A 25,494-nucleotide genomic window follows, 5' to 3' on the forward strand; every position below is an offset into this window, starting at 1 on the left:
TACAGCTATGGGTATTTTGCTCTATTAGGAAAGCTAGGCAGATAATTTGGATGTTATACAGTGCTTTAAATTCTTTAGTATATGGATTTACTTGGTGCTATGGTGGGGCAAAATGTAAGCAATGCTAAATTGTGACTAGAAAGGTCAAGGAGAATATCATGAAAGGGAAGATTCTGAAGAATGAATAGACACTTGCTAAGGATGGGTAGGAAAAGGAGGTTCCCAGGTAGGAAGACCAGTGTGTGCAAAGAATGGAGACCTGATAGAACATGGGAACATGAATCATATCTGGTTGGTTTGGAAGACAGTAGAGTCAAAGATAAGCCATTTTTTGGCTTCAGCAACTGGACAGATGGTAATACAACTTATTGCATAGGAAATGCTCAAGGAGGGGAGATTTGTTAGTAGAAAAGAGCAAGGATGGTACTGGAGATAGCAATGATTTGTTCAGTTATGATAGACTGGGTTCCTGTAGGAAAAGCAGGACAGAATCTGATGTATAGTACGCACTCAATAATTGTTTGCTGAATATGGACTTCCTCTGCTCATGTATATTTTCCTTGGCCTAAGGGGTTTTTTTCTCCTTAAATTCATCATTTTTCAAAATGAAGGAGTATCAAAAAGCAAGTTTATGCTAGTTGACCACAATTATCTGTCTAACCAAACAGGATAGAAATCAGCTATAGTTGACGGCAAATATGACAGGAAAGTGATTAAAAATGAGCATGCAGGAGTAGGGCGAGCTGCCTTTGTGAAAGTGCCTTTGTTGATCATGACCAGATTTTGTATTAACTAGGGTAAGATTGGGGGGGGGGGGCGGGGGCGGAAAACAACCTAGAGTCAAGAGCTCAAGTGCTCTTCCATGGATAACAAGATTGCCAAAATCATCAAAAAAAGCCCTTTCTCTGGTTTTGTCCATAATACATCTAGAGCAGATACTCCACACTCTCAAAAGTGAGGACAACCATTAAAATGGTGGAGAAAATTTCTGAATTGACCATCAACTGAATTCTTGAAGGAGAGAGAGGAAATGGGTGATCTTTAGCCAGAGTCATGAACTATTTATAGAGGTATCTTGAATTCCAAACAATACAAGAACTCAGTTTTGACATAATGAAAAGAATCATTTTAAATTTCTCAAGGTAAGTATTTTCCTGTGTATATACTGAAGACATTCTACTCTCAAGGAGAAAAATAATTATTTTTAAATTTCCTCTAAATGTCGAATTTTCTCCAGGTACATCCCCCAATCCATAGGTATCCTGTTTAAGGAGACATAGTCCTGCATTTATCAACCCTGTAACTGCAGAATTATTTTGTTAATAAGCCTTGGTTTATTCCAAGCCTTCTGGATAATCTCGAGCAGTACTGAACTTGTTGTTTAACTCTGGAGATTTTGTAATAAAAGTTTAATGAGTTACTTATTATTAGAATGTTTATAGCCTTTATTTTAAGGAGAACAAAAATGACGTAAAGTTCTACGCATTTAGTTTAAAACTTATTCAACTCACATATCAGTTAATGCTACAGTGATTTTTTAAAAATCTCTTATCAATATATGTCTAAAAGCAGTGTAGCCAAACCACAACTTTACCTGAGCCGTGGCTAAGAACAAAACTAAGGAAAGATTTCTCACTTGTCATCATGTCAAATCCAGATCTTAACTTTTGGCATTTTAGAATTTGGACAGGAATTGTTTTGATTGAGGCATTTTGCACAGATTTCACAAGAGGATACATATAAAACAAAGGGACAAAAATTTGAAATTAAGTCCTGAAGGCACTGTGTATTTATTTCTTTTTAAAATGATGACCATATATTCTATTCTATTAATGATCATAAATATTAAGAGAACATACCAAATAAATCTAGTTTATCTAATTTGTGTCTAACTGAAATACCAGGAAACCAAGGGTCAATCACATCTCCAAAAAACACTTTCTTGCTAATATGGAAATATACATTTTGTAGATATAGGCCAGGTTTTCCAGAAATTATAATGTTATGATTTAACCACAAAAGTTTTCAAGTTATAAAAATAAATGAGAAGTAGATACAGCTACAGAATCTATACAAAAATTGTAAGTTCAGCATCACATAGTCACCTGTTCTTACTGAAAAAAAATTTACTTTGATTTTGTAATCCGACTGAAACTTCTCCTTCCTAGATACTATCAAGATGGATTCTGTGAAAAGCATGGCTAAAACCAGGAACTGATTTTCATATTGTTTTTTGCCATCATTTTTATGCATGAATTATTCATTAAGTCAATCTGAATAAAAAGAATCATCACAGAATTCAGTACAGTGCTCATATTCTAGAAGCATGTAGAATCAAAGCAGGATTATCACAAGAGTGGCAAAATATATTAGAACGCAGAGCAAAATGACCAGGTAGAACAAGATAAAACCAAATTAACTCAGCCACAAAAATGGAGAAAATAAATATTTCCTCCAATCTTCCAAGCCTTGCCCCCAAAGAAAAGATAAAATACAATAAGCTTGTCATATGATGACATTTTTGCTTATGCCACATACTATATGGATGGCCATATACGATGCTTCTAAATGTTAATTATAAAAACTGTATTTGTTTCCTTTGGTATGCTTGTAAGTTAATACTACTCTTTACCATTCATTAATTGAGTTCCTTTCTATCTATACTTTGATGCAACATTTTTTTTTCTATCAAGAAGTGAGATTATAAGGGAAGTTCATTCTTAAAGTTCTATTTAAAGACATTTTGCAACATTTGGAATTTGCTTATTTTATGGGCACTTCAAAAATTGATCTTTTCTTCACATATCTGAATATATTTAAATGTGTAAACTCAAAATGTATTCTTACCTCCCATCCATAGCTGGGGTCTTTCAGGTTTGACCTCTGCTCTCCCACATACGGCCCAAACTTTTCACCAGCTTCAATCTTCCTTTTGGTCCATATTCCTAGTCCTGCTCCAGGCATACTTGACTCTCGAAGTTCAAACTCAGCAGGAATGGGGATATCATCAGGGATGTAGATGGGGGCTTTGTATGGAGAGCCCTCCTTTGGAGTGAAAGCTTCGCTGGATGTGGCTGGAGAGCATGGCTCTTGAATATTGAGGGAGGGAGTGCTGGCTACTCCATCTGCATCTGGCATTTCTTCCAAAGGAATTTCAGGGTAGCTGCCATATACACACTCATTACCTGTGAACAAATAATAACTTTGTGAATTCCAACTAATACAGAATAAAAATCCCACAGCTCAGTAGCCACCTTATAACGTTGTTCTTTGAAAACAAAATAGGGAAGGCCATTGTTAAAATATGCCTGCATTAAAATCTCTGTGATTCACAGATGGAGAATTTGGTTTATCTGTGGTGAATCCATATGTCGAATGCACTAATCTTCAACTGTCAATACTCTCATGGGCCAGCTCAATCTATTATTTAGCTGGGAAACAACCAGCAATTTAATTATTGTTCTGAATAAATTAGAGACAAGAAGTAAACATATGTGTACCTACAACCCCACAAACCATCCTAAATCGGAAGGTGACAGCATTATACAATGCGTTGGAAAGTTGTATCATGCAATGTATTTTGGACTAAATTGTAGGAGACTGTCAAAGATTCCAAGGGCTGCCATGGACAACAAGGCTTAAATTTGTGTGGCAGGACTATTTATTGGAGTATTACTTTGTGTCTGTTCTTTATTTTTCCTATTTCAAACACATCACCAAGCCATTGGTATTCCTTGCCTCAACAACTTACGCAGAGCAGAGAATTATTTTTTTTTTAAGATTTTATTTATTTATTCGACAGAGAGAGAGACAGCCAGTGAGAGAGGGAACACAAGCAGTGGGAGTGGGAGAGGAAGAAGCAGGCTCCCAGTGGAGCAGGGAGCCCGATGCAGGGCTCGATCCCAGGACCCTGGGATCACACCCTGAGCCGAAGGCAGAAGCTTAACGACTGAGCCACCCAGGTGCCCCCAGAGCAGAGAATTAAAGCCACGTGAAGCTAGTGATTCCTCTGGAAAACAAAAAATCATTAAAGAAATCAGGTGAGTTTTCCAGAGGGGAAATCAAGGTAGAGTAACAAGGAGTCTGAACACTCCACAGTGGGATTCTCAGGACTCCACAAAGCAGCACAGCACCCACACCTGAAGTAAACGAGTGTACCATTTCAGACCTTAAGGTCTTTATGCAATTTGCTGGAGGTTAAAGAATAGTGACTGAGCTTAAATTTCCCACCAGTTCACCAGTTGAAGGGGATTTCAGTTATCTTAATGCAAATAAACACACATTTCTTGTCCACAGCAATTATGGACTGAGAGTCATACCTGATTTGTTTGATTCGTAGTCCTTCAAGGAGAGAACTAAGAAAAATGAGTTAAAATTGTAAGGAGACAAATGTCAATCAGCAACATCCAAAAGTAAAATGAGTGGCCTTAAGTTCCCACTACAGGACTTATAATATAGCCTAGATAACCATAAATTAGGAATAATATGGAGGAATTCCAGCTTCAGGATGATGACTAGACTAGATGACATTTAAAATGCTACCAACCCTGCAGTTCTATGAATTATTAAAATCTTCCAAGGTAATTTATTGGGCTAGAGGGTAGAAAACCTGAGTTCTAGCCCCAATTCCTTCTCTGACTCACTATGGAATTTTATTAACTATGACATTCATTAACAACTATTGATCAAGTACTGACTCCTCTTAAAGTTTTGTGAAGTACAAAGTGATAGCACATACAAAAATATCTTTCTAATTAAGTGCTTGGTTTCTGAGTCAAATGATAAGACAATGCCATATAAACCAAGCATAGAACCAAACTCCAGAACCTAAACTTATTCCTATGAGACATTTGACCTCAACATACAAGCTCATTATCATTCAAGTTCATTATATCCAAAATCTTGTACATTATCATCTGCCCTCAAATTGAGTCTCCTTCCTGCTTCACCATGTCTATTAAGAATACTATTTTTCCCCTAATTATCCATGTTCAAGGTTCTAAAATAACATGGACATTTTCTCTCCTTCATCCTCCAATCTGTTCAGTCATTAAATGCTGTCCATTCTTCTTGCAAGATTTTTACCCTCATCTCATTCATTTAATCCACATTTTCATTCCTGAATTTTCTAACAGTCCTCTAAATATGTCCCCAGACCTCCAGCCTCCAACCTCCAGTATCCCTCAACACTCAGCCTGTACAATGCTGCTAAATTTATCGTCCTGGCACACCCATTTTCCTATGCAATAGCCTCCAATAATTCCCAGTGTTCACAGGTAAAATCCAGAGTTCTTAGGCTTGGAATAAAATTGCTCTTATTTTAAAACCATTCTCCCATTCTCTCTGATTCTCAACACTCCTCAGTAGGAAACTGTAGGCCAGAATAAGCTTATCCTTGTCTTCTGAGCTCAGTGAGCTTTTCCTCTGCAGTTTTGCTGGGTGACTCTATCTCCACTCCTCTGCCCATCCAACTTGTAGTCATCCTCTCAGGTCAAGTTTCAGCTTGTCGCCTCACCATTCAACACAGGTATCCCCCTTCCTTGAGTTCATACAAAATCCACCCCCAAATCTGAAGATCAAATAATGCCATGCATTGCTATTTAGTTTAATATGAATGAATCTGTTATTCCAACTAGGAAATTGGCCCACAAAAAAAAGACTCAGAACTCACAGCCCTTAAGAAATTCTCCAAGTGATCTGGATAAAGGTGCTAATACTTACTAAATAGACAATTAACCTAACATACAATTTTATCAAACTATTAAACCAAATCAGTATGTTTCCACCAAATGCAGGAAACTATTTTGATCCTAAAAGCACCTTTAAACCCACAGAAAGAGAACACTACAGATCATAAACTTTTCTCAAAACCCAACATCAAAAGAAACAATTCTAGTAATGCCCCAAAGAAATATCATCAGAGAAATACACTTCAGGGTGCAAAAGCCCTTGATCAAGTCTATCTGAATCTATCCTTCAGGGAGATTTTGCACTTCAACCTAAGAGCCAAAAGTTCACTAGCACTCTTGATACAGCTAAAAATATATAAAAAACCATCTCTCTAGAATTGTAACATTTAACTACTGCAAATGCAGAGTTACTTTACAGATTCTTAAAGGGATTTATCACACATTGTGAAGACTTTGTTTTTCTCAAGAAATGCTATACATTGGAAGTATTGTATAATCTATAGACCTGTCCACTCAAGCAGCAGGAAACCAAAAGGCATCCAAATGAATAGAACTATTTCCTCCAGTAATTATCCATTAAAAGTCAATAAAATTTCCCCTATTTCCTCAAAGGGTTAAATCACTCATACTGTCAGTTCCATCAAAGTGATCTCAAATCTTAAAAAAGGATAGAGACAAACCCATCTGGGCCCCCCCACTGGCATAGCTGACCTCATAACCTTTGAGTTACCCACAAACTCTCCCAATGCATAATCTAAACGAGTACATTTGGATTTCAATTCTTGTGGAGACAAAGTACACATGTGTGCCCAGGCTGCTGCACAGAAGAATTTGAATTTAAAGCCTGAATGCAATTCTGCTTACAATGGCAAAAAATTCCAATTAAACCTAAAGAACAACTTATATAGGTCACGCAAATCCAGGAGAAAGACTCACGGTCCTATTCATCCACAGGCAGGCATTAAATGTATATGCAAACCCAGGCAATTTGTTTTCAAGCCTCTGTTAATCTAGTACCATCTGAATTAAATCTAAAAAGAGCTGTGGTGACAAAAAAATAGAAATAGAGAACTGCTGAGTTTTACATATCGAAACATGCAACAATATTTCAATGTAATCTAGCATTACGAAATTTGCAACAGCAAATGCAGCTTATCACACCACATCGAATATTTGCATAAACCAAAGTAAACTAATGCCTCCATGTACATTACTCAAGAACTATCCAAAAAGCTGCTAAAACATTTCATCTAAATAACAAACTACCTCAATCATCCTGTCTCCATTAAATCTGTTGGTGGGGGTGGGAATTGGGCACATTTACAATAGGTAAGTATCAGGTAAGAACCGCTATATGCATCAGTGGTCCCATAAAGATAAATAACCCTGGTAACTTCTTGGAGCTGAGCTGCCTGCTACCGGAATTTGCTTCATGCATCCTCTAGATGTATCATTAACTGAGTGGGAGGACAGAAAGACAAGCTTATTGTTGGATATGAGACAAACGACTTGGGCAATGCTCTTGGAAATCAGCCTCTTCGATTCAAGTTTTAAGTGTTCTAATATCCCCAAAGACCAAGCCAGATCACACTCTTGGATTGGAATATATTTATTTCTATGACTCTTTGAATAACTAACATAGGTTTTCAGTTGAGAGAGTTTCATTCTGAAAGCATGTCAGAATCTGCAAAGAGAAAACTGCAGAAATAATAACAATAATAATGATAACCTCCAAAAACATATCTATATATATGTTCTCACTACAACACTCACAATCCTGTAAGAAAGCCATGGTGATAATAATCTTCTATTTTCCAAATCTGGAATCTGATACTCCAGGATGCTAAACAGTATATCCCAAGTCACCTGAGACTGGAATGCAGGTATCCAAACCCAACCATTCTGTAACTTTCAGGCAATTAGCTTTTTGTTTTTTTAAGATATGTTTGTTTCCAGACTGTGGCCATACTGTGAAAATAGTCTGTTTTCTGCTTTTTCACTTATATTTTATTACAAACACTTACGTTTTTAAAAATATTTCCTAAAAATACATGTAACTGCAGCATAATATTCCATTATATGGACTCACAAAAAAATGAACTATTTCCATGGTAATTATTTAAGTTGCTTCTAACTTTCTGTTGCATAAATACCATGAAGATAAACACCATTTCATATAAATATGTATATTTGTCCATTTTAATTCCATAAGATTAGATTCCTGTAAGAAAACAGTGATTACTGACAGATTACTTTTCAGGGGTGTATTCCAATTTATATTCCTATCAACTATCCTAGTACCTATTATTTATATCTTGTTTTTAAAATGTATTAATACAATGGAAAAGATTATATGTGTATCGTTTTAATTCACATCTCAGTTCACTACTGAGACTAAATATTTTTGTCATTCATATTTCTTCTTTTGCAAATTGTTCATTGTTTTTATCCATTTTTAATTGAGCTTTTATGGGTCTGCCTTATTAATAATAAAAAAATCCCTTTGATATAGTTTGTGCTGCTTTCCCTAGTAAATCACTTATCATTTGGTTTTTTAATGGGCTTATGTTGTATAAAAATTTTAACTTTTATGGAAGGAAGTCTTTTTTTTCCTTTGTGCTTTTTACATTTTTCTTAGAAAGTCCTTACCCATCCTAAGGAAGAAAGAGAGATTCTCTTTTATTTTCTTTGAGTTCCATAGTTGCTTTTCTACTAACCTTGGATTACCAATGATTTACTGCTGAGTGAAAAGCAGAGAAAAATGATTTCATTTATTTGAGCTCCTGTGAACGGCAAGCTAGAAAAAAAAATGCCATTTCACTCGTAATTCTTTGGTTCTTATTTGCAAGGCTGGCCTAAAATGCCTTTTCTTTTTGTGGGTTTTATATAACTCACCATTTGTTTCACTTGGCCTCTCTGCCTAGTTTAACTGCAAATCTTCTGGGCAGATGCCATTCAAAATCCCGAGCTTCACCATTAATAGCATTCAGTACCCGTCATAATACTTATCACTCAGCATTATCATTAGTAATACCAGCATAAATCATTTCCTCTCTATTCTTCCATGTTCGTTCATTGAGAGAAAACATTTAGCAACTAACTAGAGTTTAATTTTCATATTAAAAGCATATAGACACTTAGTCTGACTATAAAGTAAGACTGATTTCTGTAAGCATTAAGCAAGAAATCAGCTCTTTCTACTCAGCCATACACACATATGCATATAATACACACATCCACGTGCACATGCAGTGTGTGTGCGTGTGTGTAATAGCTCACTAATCTTTAAAATAGGCTGAGACAGAAACATGGTTTGAGATCTCAGGCCGACTGGTTGAGATCATAACTACATGAAACAGCTGCCAGGAGGAGACCAGCTAGGGAATTGAACAGATTAGGTAACTTAGAAATTTAGACATTTCCCCCCATTATGTTCCTCATTGCAGTTTTGTAATAAAAACATGAGCAAACTTCAAAGGAAACTCTGTAGTAAAGGTTAATTGCTACTAAAGAAGAGGGTGGGCCCGAGCGCCAGTACTTTGGGCCCAACTTGCAAGCAGACAGGAAGGATTACACGTGGCTGAGAGCTGAGGATGCGTGCCCAGCGCTAGGAGGAGAGGAGGCACCGCCAAACCTCAAAGGCCCATCAGGGACCTCCTGGTAGGACGTGAGCACAGGAATGCAAGTCCCTGAGTCCGTGCCTGCTAATGGTGGGGCAGGGCAGGGAGGGGGAAGACATCAATTTCCTTCCAAAATTCAAACCGGACGTGCTCTTCTTCCCTTGCTAGGACAATTCCAGAACGGTTCCAGCAGCATGTTTGTGAGAAAGCAGAGGACCTCTGGAGCCCGCTCTTCAGCACCAGCAACACAACCAATCAACGCGTGCTGGGCTTGGGGAAAAGGGTGGAGCCCAAGTAACGCCAGATGCACAAACAGAACAAAGGAGGCAGCCATGACCTGGCCAGCAGAATATTCAGTGAGAATGGCCCCAAGATAATGAAATTTAAGATCCCAGTGAAAGGAAGAAAGGAAACTAGTAAAAGTAAGGAAAATGATTTTCCAGAAAACGGACTTAAACTAGCTTTGAAGGACTGGAGTAAGGGTCCAGAGGTACAGGTTTAGAAAAGAGAGGCATCTACTAGAATGGAAGCTGGGGATGGACATGGTCTTCAGAACGTGCTGTCCCCAAAGAGGGCTGAGAAGAAAATAGACCTCCATGGAATCTTTTGACACTGAACCACACTTGTAGAATTCATGTCTCCTGAGACCATTATTTTTGCAAGATAATCTATCAACCTGGCTTGGCACATGGAATTTTTTAAATGACCTTCTAAGCTTCCTTGCTCCTCAAGTATTTGCTACTTCCTTGTACCGTGCTATTCCATTTCTTTCTTATGGAACTTTTTCCCCCAGTGCTTCCTAAAAATATTTCATTTATGGGCTGTCAAAAAGACCAAAAAGTATGAAAGAGTGTTGGGAGGCCAGCAAGGGAGGTGGCAGAAAATACCACATGAATTGGAAGTAAGGGACCAAATCAATGAGCAAACATTTATCTTGCTCATAGGATTGTGGCACACCTCTTGCTTGTCCTGTGGCTTTTAAATCTGATTAAGAGTTTCTCCACTCTCCTAGGAATTTCACAGACATTTCGCTAAACAAGTATGGTTTACGAACTAAACTGGTAGCTTCTAAGCTATTATGAAATGGGTTTGGCCGCTTTCAAAAGTTCCTCTTCAGAGGTGGAACTAAGCTTTTTTAAAAAGGGTTATGGAAAGAAATTGCCAGAAAATTCATAGTTTGAGGTACCAGTAAAGCCCTTCGGTATCTACTTACAGAATCTAAAACAGCTAAAATAAAGACATTAAAGCTCTGTGAGTACTACTCCAAGGAAAAACACCGCCTGGTTAATGTTTGGCTTAGTCAGTTGTCAGGGAACCACGGTCACCAATACCCACTGGACTGCCCAGGTAAGAACAGAGTTATCACAGATCAGATAGGGGTTCTTTTTACATTATAACTCTGTGCCTCAACTTTCTCTTAGCAATACAAATTTTTAAGAGACCTGTGGCAAGCTTTGACCTGGTGGCTTTTCTCATAAACTTTTTTATATCCCCAAAGTGATTTTCCTTCAGATTCATTTAGGGTAAAATAGGAATGCCCTGAAATTACGGTGCAGCAGACTGGGTGGTTACCCCTCAGGCAGTCTGAAATGACCAGAGTACAGCCTTTCAGTATTCAAGCCATATCTACAGTAATTATTTGCCAGCGTATCTAAAAGAAGGCAGGCATTTCCTGTTGCACACAAATGGGACACTCTTATCTAAATGACTGTTTAAACAGGTATTTAAGAAAAGACTATCACAAGCAGGAATTTACTGATGACGGAACACATTAGTTTAGGGCTGGACACATTAGTTGAGGACTAACCATTGTCAGGAAAGGAAGCATATCAGCATCAGGAAGGTATAGAGAATATTTTACAATTCCCGCATGGGTCAAGATGGGGGATCGTAGACCACGCCATTTGCAAATGGGGAAAGCAGGAGGGGCACAAGTCCCATTATAGAGATTTGGATTCAACAATAGGTCTCCAGCGCCTGAGGCAATCTTGAGAGTCAGAGCATGAGAGTGGTAGTTCTTTCGGGTCCCTATTTCCCTATCCAGAAAACAAGCACATTGGACCAGTTCAGCCCCAGGCTCATTCCACTCAAGCAATCCCGATTCTACGTAATAAAAACCAAAGGATGGTCAAGGTTTGGTGTACCAAAAGCTTATAAAATATATTTCCTGAAAAGACACTTTGAGAATTGGTTGGTCTCTCTCACATGTAACCTAGGAGAGACTGTACTCTGGCTGCCTAACTTTGCTCTAACCAGTGAAACTGGAATTTATTCCCAGTAGAGGCTTATAAAACTGGGCTGTTATTCTCACATTAAGTAGACTGCCCTCTGGTGAGGACTGTGGTTTACGTGTGGGCAGAATGTGTGGTTTACTACCTCTAATTTGTTTATGTTGTTGATGGTGGTTTCAGAAGAAAGCAGCAGCCCTTCCCATGCTAAGGAGTGACCTGATTTGCGTCCTTTAAAAAAAGGAAAAAAAGAAAGGAAGGAAGGAAGGAAGGAAGGAAAGAAGGAAGGAAGGAAGGAAAGAAAAAGAAAGAAAGAAAGAAAGAAAGAAAGAAAGAAAGAAAGAAAGAAAGAAAGAAAGAAGGAAAGAAAGAAAGAAAAATGTTGAGGGGGCAGGGGAGCATGAGGGCGCATTAATGTGCCATTGCTAATGGAGGAACAACTGGGATCCCCTGGACCACAGTTCCGCTTCATTCAGCTCTGCATGTGAAGCAAGAGCCCCGACTTGTTTACTATAATCACCTCAGTGTGGCTTGGTGGCTTTTGGCAGAGATACTACTTGCCTCTAAAAGAAAGACCAAAACTCAGGAGCTACAAGTTAAAGGAAGGCCGGGGATGGGGGGGCGGGGGGGGGGGGAGGAGTTCATAGTGCATTTTGTAGCAAGGAGACTGAGTTCTAATATAAATTGGGTGAAAATATTCAAAACAACCCCAAAAAGATGAAGATCAAAAAGTAAATGGGATCGAGCTCTACTTTCTACCATATAATAAACAGAGGTAGGTGTGTAAGAGAACTGAATAAACAGTGTAAATGTAAGTTCACACTCATCCTCACAGCTGACTTGATGCAGACTCTTCCCTACTGCTACAAAACAGAAGAGCTCTCTTATAGCTAGGAGTTCTACATAAAGAAAAGAAAATAATTATGCATGTCTGGCAGAAGAGGGAGTTGTAGCAATGGCTTGCTGATAAAAAGGAATGTGAACAAGCAATAGAACACTATCCTAACCGCACTCTTGGTTTGATAAGGAGCAAAGAGTGCCCAAAAGAATGGGATTTTGTTAGAGTCTCAAAATTAGATTTTATTTGAAAATGAACAATGGTCCTTTTTCTCACAGAACCTGGTAGCGAAGACAACAATGACTTCTGACCTCAAAGTGATTCTGTGGGGAAAGTTCCTTGATTTGGCTAATTTCAGCTTGGACTCTGGCCCCATTGCAAATATCGTGTCTTCAGTGAAAAACAAGTTTAGATGGTTCCAAGGAGTTCAATTTTCTGTTCCCATTTTAAGCTATAAAGGCCCCCATATTGAATTTCCCATCACTACATCATATTAAACGGAAAATCATTCAAAACCATGGGGATGGATGGAATGTCATTGAAAAACATAAAAGAAGGTGGGTTTTTTTTAATCTGAGAAAACATTATACACTTTGGTAAAAAGTGTTTTCAGAAAAATATAAACAGATGTGCTATGCATGTGTGTATACATATACTAAATAGCACTTATGATTTGAGAGGGGGTAATTTCAACATTGCTAAGTGGTAACACAAGCTAGGTATTTAAGGGAATGATATAATATGACAACTTCATAGACTACCAAACTATGTATGGTCTCTGGAAACTGTCATTATCAACATGTACAATAACTAGTAGCATTAGGTGGTCTGTACAGTATCCCTCAATGTCTAATTGAGTCACACAGTCTAAGACACTTGACGGGCACCAGGCACTGCCTCCTAATGAGAACTGACTTTTTAAAAAAGGCATTCAAGACCTCTTCTATATAAATTACTATCGTTTGCAGTAAGGGAGGATTATAAATGTTTGCTGGCAAAAACTAAATTTATTTACAAACTGGGTCTAATTTATTTATGGCTCCAGTACAATCGGCTTTTGTCGAAATATTTATGTTATCTGTACTTCTGCCTCACTAAACTCTACCACAATCATAAACACTGTTGAAAAATTATTTGCAGTTAGCAGGATTTAAACTACCCATTATATCACCAGCTAGTGCCAGTAAACTTTTGCACTGGTTGATAAAGTTTCCTCTGTGGAATAAATATACATTTGACTTTCAAAATCTTTGGTGGGCTCCATACTATGGAAAGTGAAGGATTAAACAGATGCCCCAGACTTTACCAGTTTTGTGTGAGGGCTTCAACTGCACATTCCAATAGAAATTTTGACTACAAAAGTGCCCAGATTTCAATCTTTTTCTAGCATTAAAAGGAGAATTAGATGAAGTGTAGGGGTGATAGTCTTTGCCAAAGATGCTACTTTTCACTTTTGTTCACTTGTCCATTCCAAAACATTATTTGGTACCATGTTGTGCCTTGCACTGTGCAAGTTGCTAAGGCCAAATATAGAGTTGCATAAGATACATTTCCTGCACTCAAGGCTCTTTAAGTTGAGTAGTGAAGACAGCAGTAGTAACAGGCATGCAACAATGCAATCCAATAAGGAGTAAGTTGAGGTTAGGAAGAGTGATGAATGTTAAGAGTTGAGTAGAAGCAACTGCATTTGGGCAGGCCAACCTGATAAAAACTCCTAAGGCTAGGATCAAAATAGGAATGACTTACTCCCACTGCTTCTAAATAACTCATAATTATGAAACCAACAGGTAATAAAACAGCATGGTCTACATTTCCATTACAAAGTAAGCCAAGAGAAAAACCGCAGAGAAAAGTTGATGGTTTCCCTATCATGTAACTAGTGAAAATGTACTTCGGTTTGATCTACTTCGTTAAAAAAAGACTAAAAGTTTCACCTTGAACCAGGTGGGACTGCTTTGATGCCCATGAAATCCCCACCGGCCTATAGATGGCCCACGCCACATTCATCTTCCAGCATGAATTGAGAGTTGTGCCAAACCAACCAGAGATAGTTCCGATTCACCTCAGAATGGTACTGTCTTCAGAGGGAAGACTGACCAGATCACCCTGGAGCCTCCAACCTAAAGCAAGAGCTCATCAGAGAAAATGGCAGTACTACTGATTTCTGGTGTCCCATACTACAACAGATGATGGTCCTTTCCCAAATAATATTCACCTACGCCTATGATAGTCAAAGTAACCAAAAGCCAAAGTAGCAAGATAAATTTCAAGAGCTGTAATTATATCATGAAAAACAATCACAAAAAAATAGCTATTTGCTCTTCAAAGTCCTTCATAAAAAGGAATGCCAAAACCTCACATATTCAGTAGTATATGCATAAAATATTTTGCTGCCCATTTACATCAACATTATAACCCTTACTTAGCTCTAGGTATTATTCTCCAGAATAAAACAGTAAAAAATCTCAGTGTCTGTTTTGTGCTTTTGCTGATCATCTTTTGGGTCTGTTCCAATAAATCTTCTTAACAAACTTCTTGTTTTAATAGGTTATAGCTATTCTAGTTCAGTTAAATAAAATATTTTGGCATCATATTGCTTAAACCTTAGGATAATTGACTGAAATATATATTTTTCATGGCATCATAGAATTTAAGAGCTAAAGAAGCCAGAAAATGATCAGCTTATTCATCTAAACATTTAAGATGCTTGCTGGTTCAGATACATTGTGGATCAATCCATGTAAAGCTATGTAAACTCTGACTGCTTGGAGGAAAGACTGGAAATGTTATAATTCTATCAAAGGCATATGGTATTAAAAAATTCACCAGGGGCAGGAAAGGTACCAGAAGTCTACAGAATAATTACCCAGTAACTTAACAAGCTTTGTGTTGTTGTTGCTTTTATTGCTTCTGTTGCTATTTTCATTGTATTAATGTATCTACTTCATCTAACTTTTTTTTCAAAGATTTTATTTATGTGAGAGAGAGAACGAGAGAGAGAGAGAGAGCGGGAGGAGGAGCAGAGGAAGAGGGACAAGCAGACTCTGTGCTGAGCACAGAGCCCAACACAGGGCTGGATCCCAGGACCCTGAGGCCATGACCTGAGCTGAAATCAAGAGTCAATCACTTAACAGGTACCACGCAGGCACCCCCATCTAACTTTTTAATACTCACTCCCACTATTACATTTTAGCAACTATGATCCAACATATACCACAAACCGATAATCATTTAGTCAATAAGACTTCTATATACCAAGCACCATGGCAAGGCTGTTGTAGGACAGTACAAAGAATAAAGTAAAATTGCTGATTTCAAAGGACTTAACAATCTAGTCAGGGAGATAAGACAAATGCCCAGGAAGAATTAACTTGTATAATAAAAGGCTGCATTGAATAGAGTCAAGTGAATGGTACAGAAACAAGGACTACACTACTCAACACTAAAAGTGTATTCCTCTTCTTTAAGAGAAAACTGAAATGGAAGATGGCTAAAAATTCTACTTGCGATGAAGACAGATAATCAGGAGGATTGTAAAAGAAAGGTTATAGACTGCAGCAAAGCCCTGGAGAGGTAATGACTTTTAATTGGATTGAGTTTATCATATTTACTGAGGTACAGCAGACACAGAAGAAAGGATTAGAGTGATTTCCACTTCCCATTATTTGGCATAATGAGAAAACAGAGGGTGGTCCACATTTCTTGTACATATTATGAGCCATAGGAGATGCTAAATGTCAGTTTTAGGTAGCACTGAGCTCTCCTAAATAAACACATTCATTTGGACATAGTTAAGTCAAAATAAGTCATCTGAAAATAAAGGTTACAGGTCATTAATTTGCATAGTGCAAAGGATTTATGAATTTTTAAATTAATGCTCCTGGATCTCTACACCATTTCAAACAGTAGGGTATAACTGCATTTTTCTTCAGTTTAGCTGGCTTAAAGGGTCAAATGAAAGTACTTGGTTGAAGAAAAAATAGCTGAGCGCTCTCTTTCTTCTTGGCGGAAAAGAAGAGCATTACAAATTTTTCCAAGAAAGAGCATTATATACATCTAGCCAAAACACACATGCATACAACAAACAAACAAACAAAATTTGTGTAAATATGTGGAGATTCATAAAAGGATCATGCAAATGGCACACCCCAACTCAAATGAGCCCAAGTGGGAAACGTTATCAAAGCCACCACCACCAAAACTCCACTGGACTGTAAGGCGATGAAGGCATGGAGTATGGATGCCTGATTTTTTGCAGAATCCCCAGAATCCAGGGAAGTTTCTAGTGCATGACAATTCAACGTGTATTTGTTGACTTGAAAACATCAGTCAAAGCAAGCCAATTGTGCTGAGGTGAGTAGTACCTCCCTTTCCTCCTCTAAATTGGAAAATTCTAACATGAATTTACAAAAGGCATCATACAAATTGTGTCCTCAGTCTATTTAAAGATATAGTAAAAATGCCCCACTGAAGAAAGGGAAAGTGCATGCTGAATCTACACATCTGTGCACACATATTCTCTCTCTCTAATTGCTCAAGACGCTAATAGATGAATTTAACCAAATGGAATCAATTCAGGATTTGTACCATATCCTCCTCACGTTGCAAACCTTTCAAAAATATTGGTTGTAAAAGGAATAAAAATTGACAAACAAGTCCCTACATGGGTAACCCACATTTTTGTCCTGTCCTCAGGTTTTTCACTGAGTCCTCCGGGATGGGAAACTGGTAAAGCAGTATCAAATATCATCGACTAGATATTGATTCCACCAGCATCTTGCTATGAACCAGCCATACCTTGTACGTTGTAGAATCTAAGCTTCCAGAAGGGTGGAACTCTACTTTGTTCACTGCTGCATCAGCAGCACTGTGTGTAGTGTCTGGTGCATAGTAGATGTTCAATAAATACTTGTTAAATGAATGAATAATATGGGAATGTATAAATATAGAAATGAGCCTTCAGTAAGTTCAGAGACTAGAGCAGCTATTCCAAACCAGGCTGTGCATCCAAATTTCCTATGGAGCTTATTTTTAAAAGTACAAATTCTATGCAGGTGGCTCAGTCTATTGAGCGCCTGACTCTTGATTTCAGCTCAGGTCACAATCTCAGGGTTATGAGATCGAGCTCTGCCTGGAGCCCCATGTAGGCCCTATGTTGGGCCCTGCATCGGGTCCCACGCTCGGGGTAGAGTCTGCCTCGGATTCTTTCTTTCCCTCTCCCTCTGCCTCTCCCTTCTGTGCTTGCTCTTGCTCTCTGTCTCTCTCTCCCCCTCTCTTTCTTAAATAGATAGATAGATGATAGATAGATAGATAGATAGATAGATAGATAGATAAAATCTTTAACACACACACACACACACACACATTCTATGGCATTTCCAGAACTAGCAATAACGAATCCTTAGTTATATGACAGAATCATTCTTTGCAACATCTCCAGCTTCCCATTCTATAATATTAACCCATAATATCACAAGTAAATTCAGATAATCTATAAACCGCAAACCTAACCCAATTTCTGTTTAAACCAGAAGACCACACTGGATTCAAGTCCACCTAACCAATTATGTGACCCAAGAAAGCCCCTCAATCTATTTGAGACTCAGTTTCTTTATTCCTACCTGATGTTTGTTCAATACAGTTGCACATAGATACATGTGGAAATAAAGCATTAGATATGGTGGCTTCTCCAAATTGAGATGTACTGTAAGTTTAAAAATATATATACCAGATTTTTAAAACTTGGTATAAAAATTATAAAATATCTAATTGATTATTTTCATACTTTGGTTGTATTCTGAAATGGTTGGATATAATGGATTAAATACAATGTCAGTAATATTAATTATACCTGTTTATTTTTACCTGTTTCAATGTGGCTACCTACAAGAAAATTTAAAATTAATATAATGCTCATTTTTATATTTCTATTAGACAAAAGTGGTTTTTAAAATACTTATGACACAAAATTGAAGTGAGAATCAGAAGAAATAATCCATTTGAGCATCTTTTGTAAACTTTAGGAGAAACTACAAATGCCAAAAGTCATTGTCATTATTACAGGGAAAGGTTCTCATGTCTCTAGGTCTTAAGTGACACCTCTTAAAGGTCAGTGTCTCTCAGGTCTACCTCCACTCAAATAACAAAAGGTGATGGCTCATGAACAATTCATTCTCTACTACTCCTCTATCACTAAATCTCTCAATAAACACTTGTTGAAACCAAATGTAAAGAAAAATCAATGTGGTCACTGACATGACACAAAAAGATGAGCTCTGTCCAAAACTCCCCTGCCAGGATTTCTGTGTTGATGTACGAAACAGCCTGAATTAAATAACATTAGAAGACGGTTTCTGTTTGAAAGAGGCATTATCTGCCAATGAACAATGAGCAACATTTGATGATGGGAAATGATGAACTTTTCTCGTGATTTTAACCCAAGATGCAGAGAAAAAGAAAAAGTCGCAGGATTAATTTGTCTCTTTCCCTATTTCTTGGGTCGGGGACTTCAATTCCTCCCACAAACATACCATTCCAACACTTCAAAAAGAATGAGTGCCTTGAAACACCCGGCAAATAAAAGAACATGAAAAACTTTCTTGCTGCTCTTCCATTACTTTGGTGCAGTCAGTGAAACTCTGAAAACACCTCCTAGGTCTGAGCTGATGGATGAAGATGGAAACAAGTACTCTTAGGCTGTACATACATTATACTACCCCAATAACATTCCCAAGAGTTTTAAAAAGCTCAGTAGTTAGGGAGAACGGCAAGCCCACCCAGAGTTCTCTCCAAATTCTATTGCGCAAAAAGTAAGGAGCAGCCAAGGTCTCTTTGAGGGGGAGAAAACTGAATTGTCATATACAGTTCATTCCATACTCTTACCAGATCATGTCTCTAGACCTGGATGAATACTAATTGATGTATTTACTGCACTGTAAGGCAGTTGCTAACCGCATTCCAGCCTTTGTTCCAAGCCTCATATCATTTTCTTTCAGGCTGTTGATTTTGGAGTGGCTGTATAATCCTAGTGAACTGCTAGCAAAGAGTGATCAATCAACGCTTTGAAAGCGTCTGGTTCATCCCAATACCTGGGAGCTGCTTTGATAAATAGTATTCTTGGGACTATGTAAAATTTACCACTGTGGGAGTAAATACATGTGGGAACTTGGCAGGTTATTGTTCTTATTTTTTATTTATATTTAAACAAAATCTTTTGTTTACAACAAATCCCCGCTTGCCCTAAGATTATTCTGTCCCAAACTGTAATCACTAAAGCTCTATGTACACTTGCATGAATGTCTTCTCTGTGTACTTAAAGACTGCTACCCGTTTATCACATTTAGGGGCACATTAGTAATAATAAAAACAGAAAACTTCCTTATATCCCATTTTTAAAGTTATTTATTTTTTATTAAGTTTTTTATTTTAATTCCAGTACAGTTATATTAGTTTCAGGTGTACAATATAGTGATTCAAAATTTCCATGCGATACCCAGTGCTCATCACAACAGTGCACCCTTTAATCCCCACACCTATTTCACCCATCCCTCCACCTCCCTCACCTCTGGTAAGTACCAGCTTGTTCTCTATGTTAAGAGTTTGTTTCTTGATTTGTGTCCCTCTCTCTCTCTTTCTCCTTTGCTCACTTGTTTTGCTTCTTAAATTCTACATATGAGTGAGATCATATGGTATTTGTCTTTCTTTGACTGACTTATTTCACTTAGTATTATACTCTCTAGCTTCATCTATGTTGTCGCAAATGGCAAAAATTCATTCTTTTTATGGCTGCATAATGTTCCATAATATTCCATACTATACCATATCCCATTTTTAAAAATCTGGATAAAAGAGACTGAAGAACATATCACACAACTGCTTTTATGGATGAGTGTATCTGCTGAAGGTTTACCATTCGCCCAAGAAAGTTTTATCCTGGGTTACCCAGAGTGACACTCAATTTAGAAAGATTTCAGAGGGTTAGAGCTCATCGATCTTCTTCTCAAAAATTGGCCACAGCTTTCTGGATACCTCAGAAAATGTTTTTGTGATTGTCATAACCAATTTGCCCATCTTATTTGTCCATAATAACCTATTCTGTGTCTGTGAATATCATGTGGACTTTGGTTTCTCTGTATCGTTTTCCTTGACAACCTCCTGATCAAGAACACCCTTCTCTCACTCTCCATTCCATGACTCCTTAGTGAGGGCCTGCTACTGTTCTGAGAGCTAGGGATGAAGTAGTGAGCAAGACCAACAACATCCCTGCTCTCATGAACCTTACAGTCTGCTGGGGAGATAGAGAATACAGAGAATATGAGATGGTCCTAAGTTCTGAGGAGAAAACAAAACAGGTTGAAATGTGGGAGTGGTGAAGGTGGAGACCTTCGCTATAGTGAAGGTCTCATGGAGGAGGAAGCATTTAAGATTTATACATTGACATTCTTTCAGATCCCATTTAGATGCTATCTCATCTGCTAAGGATTCCCACTCACCACGGTCACCACTTCCCCAACAAGTGTGAGCTCCTTCCTTGTTGGATCCCCAAGAATATAAAATGTACCTCAGAATATAGTCATCGATCATTTACCTTGTGCTGCTAGAGTTAGCTGTTTTCCTGTCTAGTTTCCCGTTTTGATTTTCAGCTACTTGAGGGCAAAGTCTCAATTATCTGTATACCTTCTTCCCAGTACTGTGAATATAGTAGATGCTCAAATTCAAATAAAAAGACACAGCATAGGAAATGTAGTTAATGGTATTGTAATAGTGTCAGATGGTGACAGACGGTAGCTACACTTGTGAGCACAGCATAACATGCACTTGTTGAATCACATTATACACTTGAAAATAATATAGCATTGTGTGTCAACTGTACCCAAATTTTTTAAAAAAACTTAAAAAACTGAACCAACTTTAGAAAATGCTAATTATGCACAGCTTCCATCTTTGAAACTTTGTAACTCACCTAGCTCTGAATCTTAAACAGATTTCAAAGGAAGCTGTTATCTACAAAAGTCACTGCCACCACGAGAAAAGAGGTATTTTCTAGGGATTTATAAATCATTGGCCATACAAAATAACTTGCTCAAACAAGTGATAGTTGCCAAGTGCTCTTCTAAAGGAGGTTAAAGTTTGGAAACACTGATCTCTTCCAACAAATTTCACATAATTACCCCTTTCCAAAAAGGGAATTCTCAAGCTTTCTGTTTGAAACTGTCCCCCCAGATTGAGGATTCCCTAGTTGAAAACAATCAGAAAGAAAGGCTTGTGGTTAATAAACGAGAGCCTTGAGCTTGAACCTTGCACAATACACGCCGGATTTCACAACAGCCATAGAGGGAGTAAGCACAGAGTCTGAAAATTCTACCAGAAAGTTTTGAGTTTTGTTTCTCTATGTTTTTATACACACTTCGCTCTTTTGATGTGTCTTAAAGATTGTGCTCAATAGAGTCTTCCATTCTTTAAATGACACATGTAAAAAAATAAGTAAATTGCTCCAATACAGGAATTAATAAGACAAACATTTAAATGCTCTTTTCTGAGGAATCCAAATGTTCTTACTTAGTTGGGATCTGATTCTGAAATTCCAGTTTAATAAATGAGCCCACAGCCCCCTACCCTAAAAGAGAATGCCTCCAAGTTCAGACCGAGGTAGGATAAATATGCCACATTCTATTTCAAATACCAAGAACGAGGTAAGTATTTTCCCGGCTGCTTCCCTGCCCTGTAATTTGACATCCATTTTAATGATGCTTGCTTTATTGCTTGTCAGAAAAGTGAAATGGCCTGTCAATTTTATGGAGTTTCTCCTACATTTTGGATGGTTATATTACATTTTGAAATAAGTGTATAGCTTCCCCCGCCCCCCCTCCTTTTTTTTAGCCTAAATGGTGCATGTGTGGGTTTGGTACTTGGCTGCCAGTGGAATGAAGTCATAACTTCAGGAGTCCAAGAGAATAGCTCAAAATCACGCCAACACTTTCATGGATGGGTATATGCTGCTAAATGGATGTTTACCTAGAAAAGTCATCATCTGGCATGCAGCATAGCAAATGTTCCTAAGCAGCTAACTCATGTATACTAAACAAATTTGGCTTGGCTGCTGTGAGAGCTGCCCTGTGGAAATTCTCAACATACATTTGTTTGATTGAGCCGTCATTCCCAGTTGATCTGCTGATGATCTGTGTCACTTTGTTTAAATGTCCTGGTGTGTTTTTTTATATATATACAGTGAAAAGCCCGTATGTTTCTGTGATGGATTAAATAGAGGTGAAATTTGAGAGTGACTCCTGTTTTTGATTCCTGTTCTCAGACAGGTGGGTCTGGAATGATCAAGAATGTCACATTCAAACACAAGGAAAATCTGGAGCCCTTTTGATTTAAAACACATTACTGTAAAGATATATTTGCTACTGTGTTCTCCCAGTACAAGAAGCTATTTAGGATTCCCCATCTAAACAAACACCATATGGGTTAATTCTCAGCATCCCTTTCAAATGTCCAAAAACAAAGGACACAAAACTCACTGCTGGGAAATGCAGTCTGAGAGAAGTGAGCAAGGCCCATTTCTGACGTATGGACTCAGAAATCAAATTCAAGGTGAGGTTAGAACCGAAGCTCCGGATCTCAAATATCCTAGTAATGGTTCAGATGGAAACCCAACACCACAGTGCCATACCATGTCTGAGGCACTAATCAAGCGACTGCCTGTTTGCTCCACGGCTAAAGCACTTCCTCCAGCTAATCTTCCTAGATAGGCTCTCAGCTTTAATAACCTATGGGGTCTGCTGTTAAGTATGGGGATCTGGGCACCATCAGTGCTGATGTCTCCACTCTGCCAAACCCCAGACAGCACGTGATGCACACGCACCCCCTCCCCTCAGCTCCCATGGATGTGGTAGATCAGGGCCTTCTTTAAGCTGGGTCCCCCTACTCAAAAAATACATACATCCCTGACCCAACCTGTTCTCATACCTGAATTTCCCCCCAATTAAAGCATCATTCCTTGGAGTGAAGGCAAAGCCATCTCCAAGAGTCCTCCAGACAACTGATAGTTTGTTTCTTTCGATATGCATTTAATATCTGCTATGGGACGCACAGCACCCAGCCTGCAGTCTAGAAGCCAAAATGACTGGCTTCACTCCTGGCCTCAAAGAGCCACCGTCCAGTAGAGAATGAAGTCGTGCAAATAAATAAAGTCCCCATGACCAACAAACTATGTACAAGGTGCAGAGAAGAAAGGAATTCATTCTGAGGGTGAGAAATATTAGGAAAAGCTGCCCCGAGATGGTGACACGTGAGAAGGCCACTGAAGAATAAAGACGGGTTTGAAGGAGTTTCCCAGAGAAAAGACAAGGGAAGAAAGATCATTTCAAGTAGAAGAAAGAGCATATTGAAAGGTATGGACCTATGAAACAGCTTAGTATGTGCCTGCGACTGGGGGTTTCTTAGTATTGCCTGATTTATAGCAGGAAACAGGCAGAGAGAGATGTGAAGAAACAGCCAAATGTGAGGACCCAACAGCCAAAGGCCTCAATGCCATGTTTTAGAGTCTGGCCTTTCTCCTATTATGCATGTTGTTCCAGTGGAGGGGCCTAGGAGGAGAATGGAGAGATCAGAGTTGTGTTTTAGTGTGATAACTCTGATCAAAGAACAGGAGAGTTTAAGAAGGATGACACGCAAGGCAGATAAACTAGTCAGATAAACTCTCAACGGTCCATTGAGATCACAAAGGCTCTTAAAAAAAATGACAGTGATGGTGAAGGATAAAGAATAAGAGAGGTTTAGGAAGTAAAACAGAGAGTTTGGTGAGGGAGTGGGTGGGATAAAATAATCTGCAATGAACCAATATACTATATCACAACTTAGTTTATCAGTGATCAGGAGAGTCTGCCACTCTGAGGGAACGGGATGCACGGGAGACGAGATGAGAAAGGCTGGAACACCCAACACTAAAGTAGGAGCCCTGGACAGTCAGGAGGCAACAAGAGAATTCTGGGTCCTCAGAGAATGAGGACACTATAGAACCAAGGGGCTTTCCCTTGATGGAAGATTCCGTAAAGTTCACAAGATTAGCATGAGGACAGGAGAAAAAAAAATGTTGTTCTTGTAGGTACAAAGAAAATGTCATTCTAGGACATCTTCACTAGGTCTGGCAGACTCTTAAGAAATGTCCATTCCACAACAGGCGCCATTCCTGCAAATTAGTAACTATCCTTTTAAAATGTTGAACGCTCTTAAGTTCCTACACTTTAAGTTGTTCAATATGCCTTGGTAATCCTAGCTCAGATACTTCACTTCACAAAGTGCTCGCCAGATACATAACCCCTTCCTTGTTCAGTGTTGCTTGAGAGGGAATTCCTAGGGAAAAGCTCCAAAACAAGCCTTTATCTCAATGGTTTTCATGGGAATTTATTAGGCAAAATTAGACTTCGATGTAATTTTACCCTTACATTTGAGACCTTTGAGAAAAAATTTGTTTAACGCCAATAAATCTAATTTATTAGGATAAATTTTAAAATCCAGTAAGTGAACATACAGGAAATCTTGAAAATCAAGATTCTCCATCCAGGGGCCTTCCCTCGTTTGCCCTCCCCCCACCCAAGAACTCCAAATCCCCAGGGCATGCGGGGGTGGCCACCTGGTCCATCCCTCAGCCTGTGTATGTGCCTCCTTTCCCAAAAGGGGGTGGTCTGCTTGGCATTATTTAGTTGTGTATTTTCTTAGGGGAAAAAAAGAGAAAAGGGGAAGCAGGGAGAGAGTAGCAGTGGATTTTATTTATTATTGTTTAACATTATTTATGATTATTTTAATTTAGGTCCAACATCCCAGGAGTCTCATTGCAATGGGTGCAATAGATACCGATAAAATAGCGTCACAGTGCATATATATCTCTTCTTCTACTTTTTTTACAAGTCATATTTTCTCGTACGCACACAAAGCAAATTCTGTCAAACTGCAATATACTTCTAGGCATTCTGCTTCAGACTTTCATTTTAGGAAATATAAAAGGAGAAAGAATGAACTAAAAGACACTTATTTGTTTTATGGGCTTATTTGGACCATCCAAAAGAGAATGACCATAGACCTCCTTAGGGGAGGGTGTGGGCTTACCATCTGGT

At 38.4% G+C, this 25,494-nt stretch overlaps 1 protein-coding gene across 7 annotated transcripts in view; it reads right to left on the reverse strand.

Moving 5' to 3' along the window:
• MECOM (MDS1 and EVI1 complex locus) overlaps positions 1–25,494 on the reverse strand; it is a 545,991-nt gene that overhangs the window by 274,667 nt on the left and 245,830 nt on the right. For all 7 annotated transcript variants that reach the window (XM_045788608.2, XM_045788603.2, XM_045788606.2 and 4 more), the window contains exon 2: positions 2,848–3,185. In XM_045788608.2, coding sequence (XP_045644564.1) covers positions 2,848–3,185 — 338 coding nt within the window. The remainder of the gene's footprint in view (positions 1–2,847; positions 3,186–25,494) is intronic.

Source organism: Ursus americanus, chromosome 4 (genome assembly GCF_024610735.1).
Source record: "Ursus americanus isolate L20-20 chromosome 4, mUrsAme1.1.p, whole genome shotgun sequence".
Lineage (NCBI taxonomy): Eukaryota > Metazoa > Chordata > Mammalia > Carnivora > Ursidae > Ursus > Ursus americanus.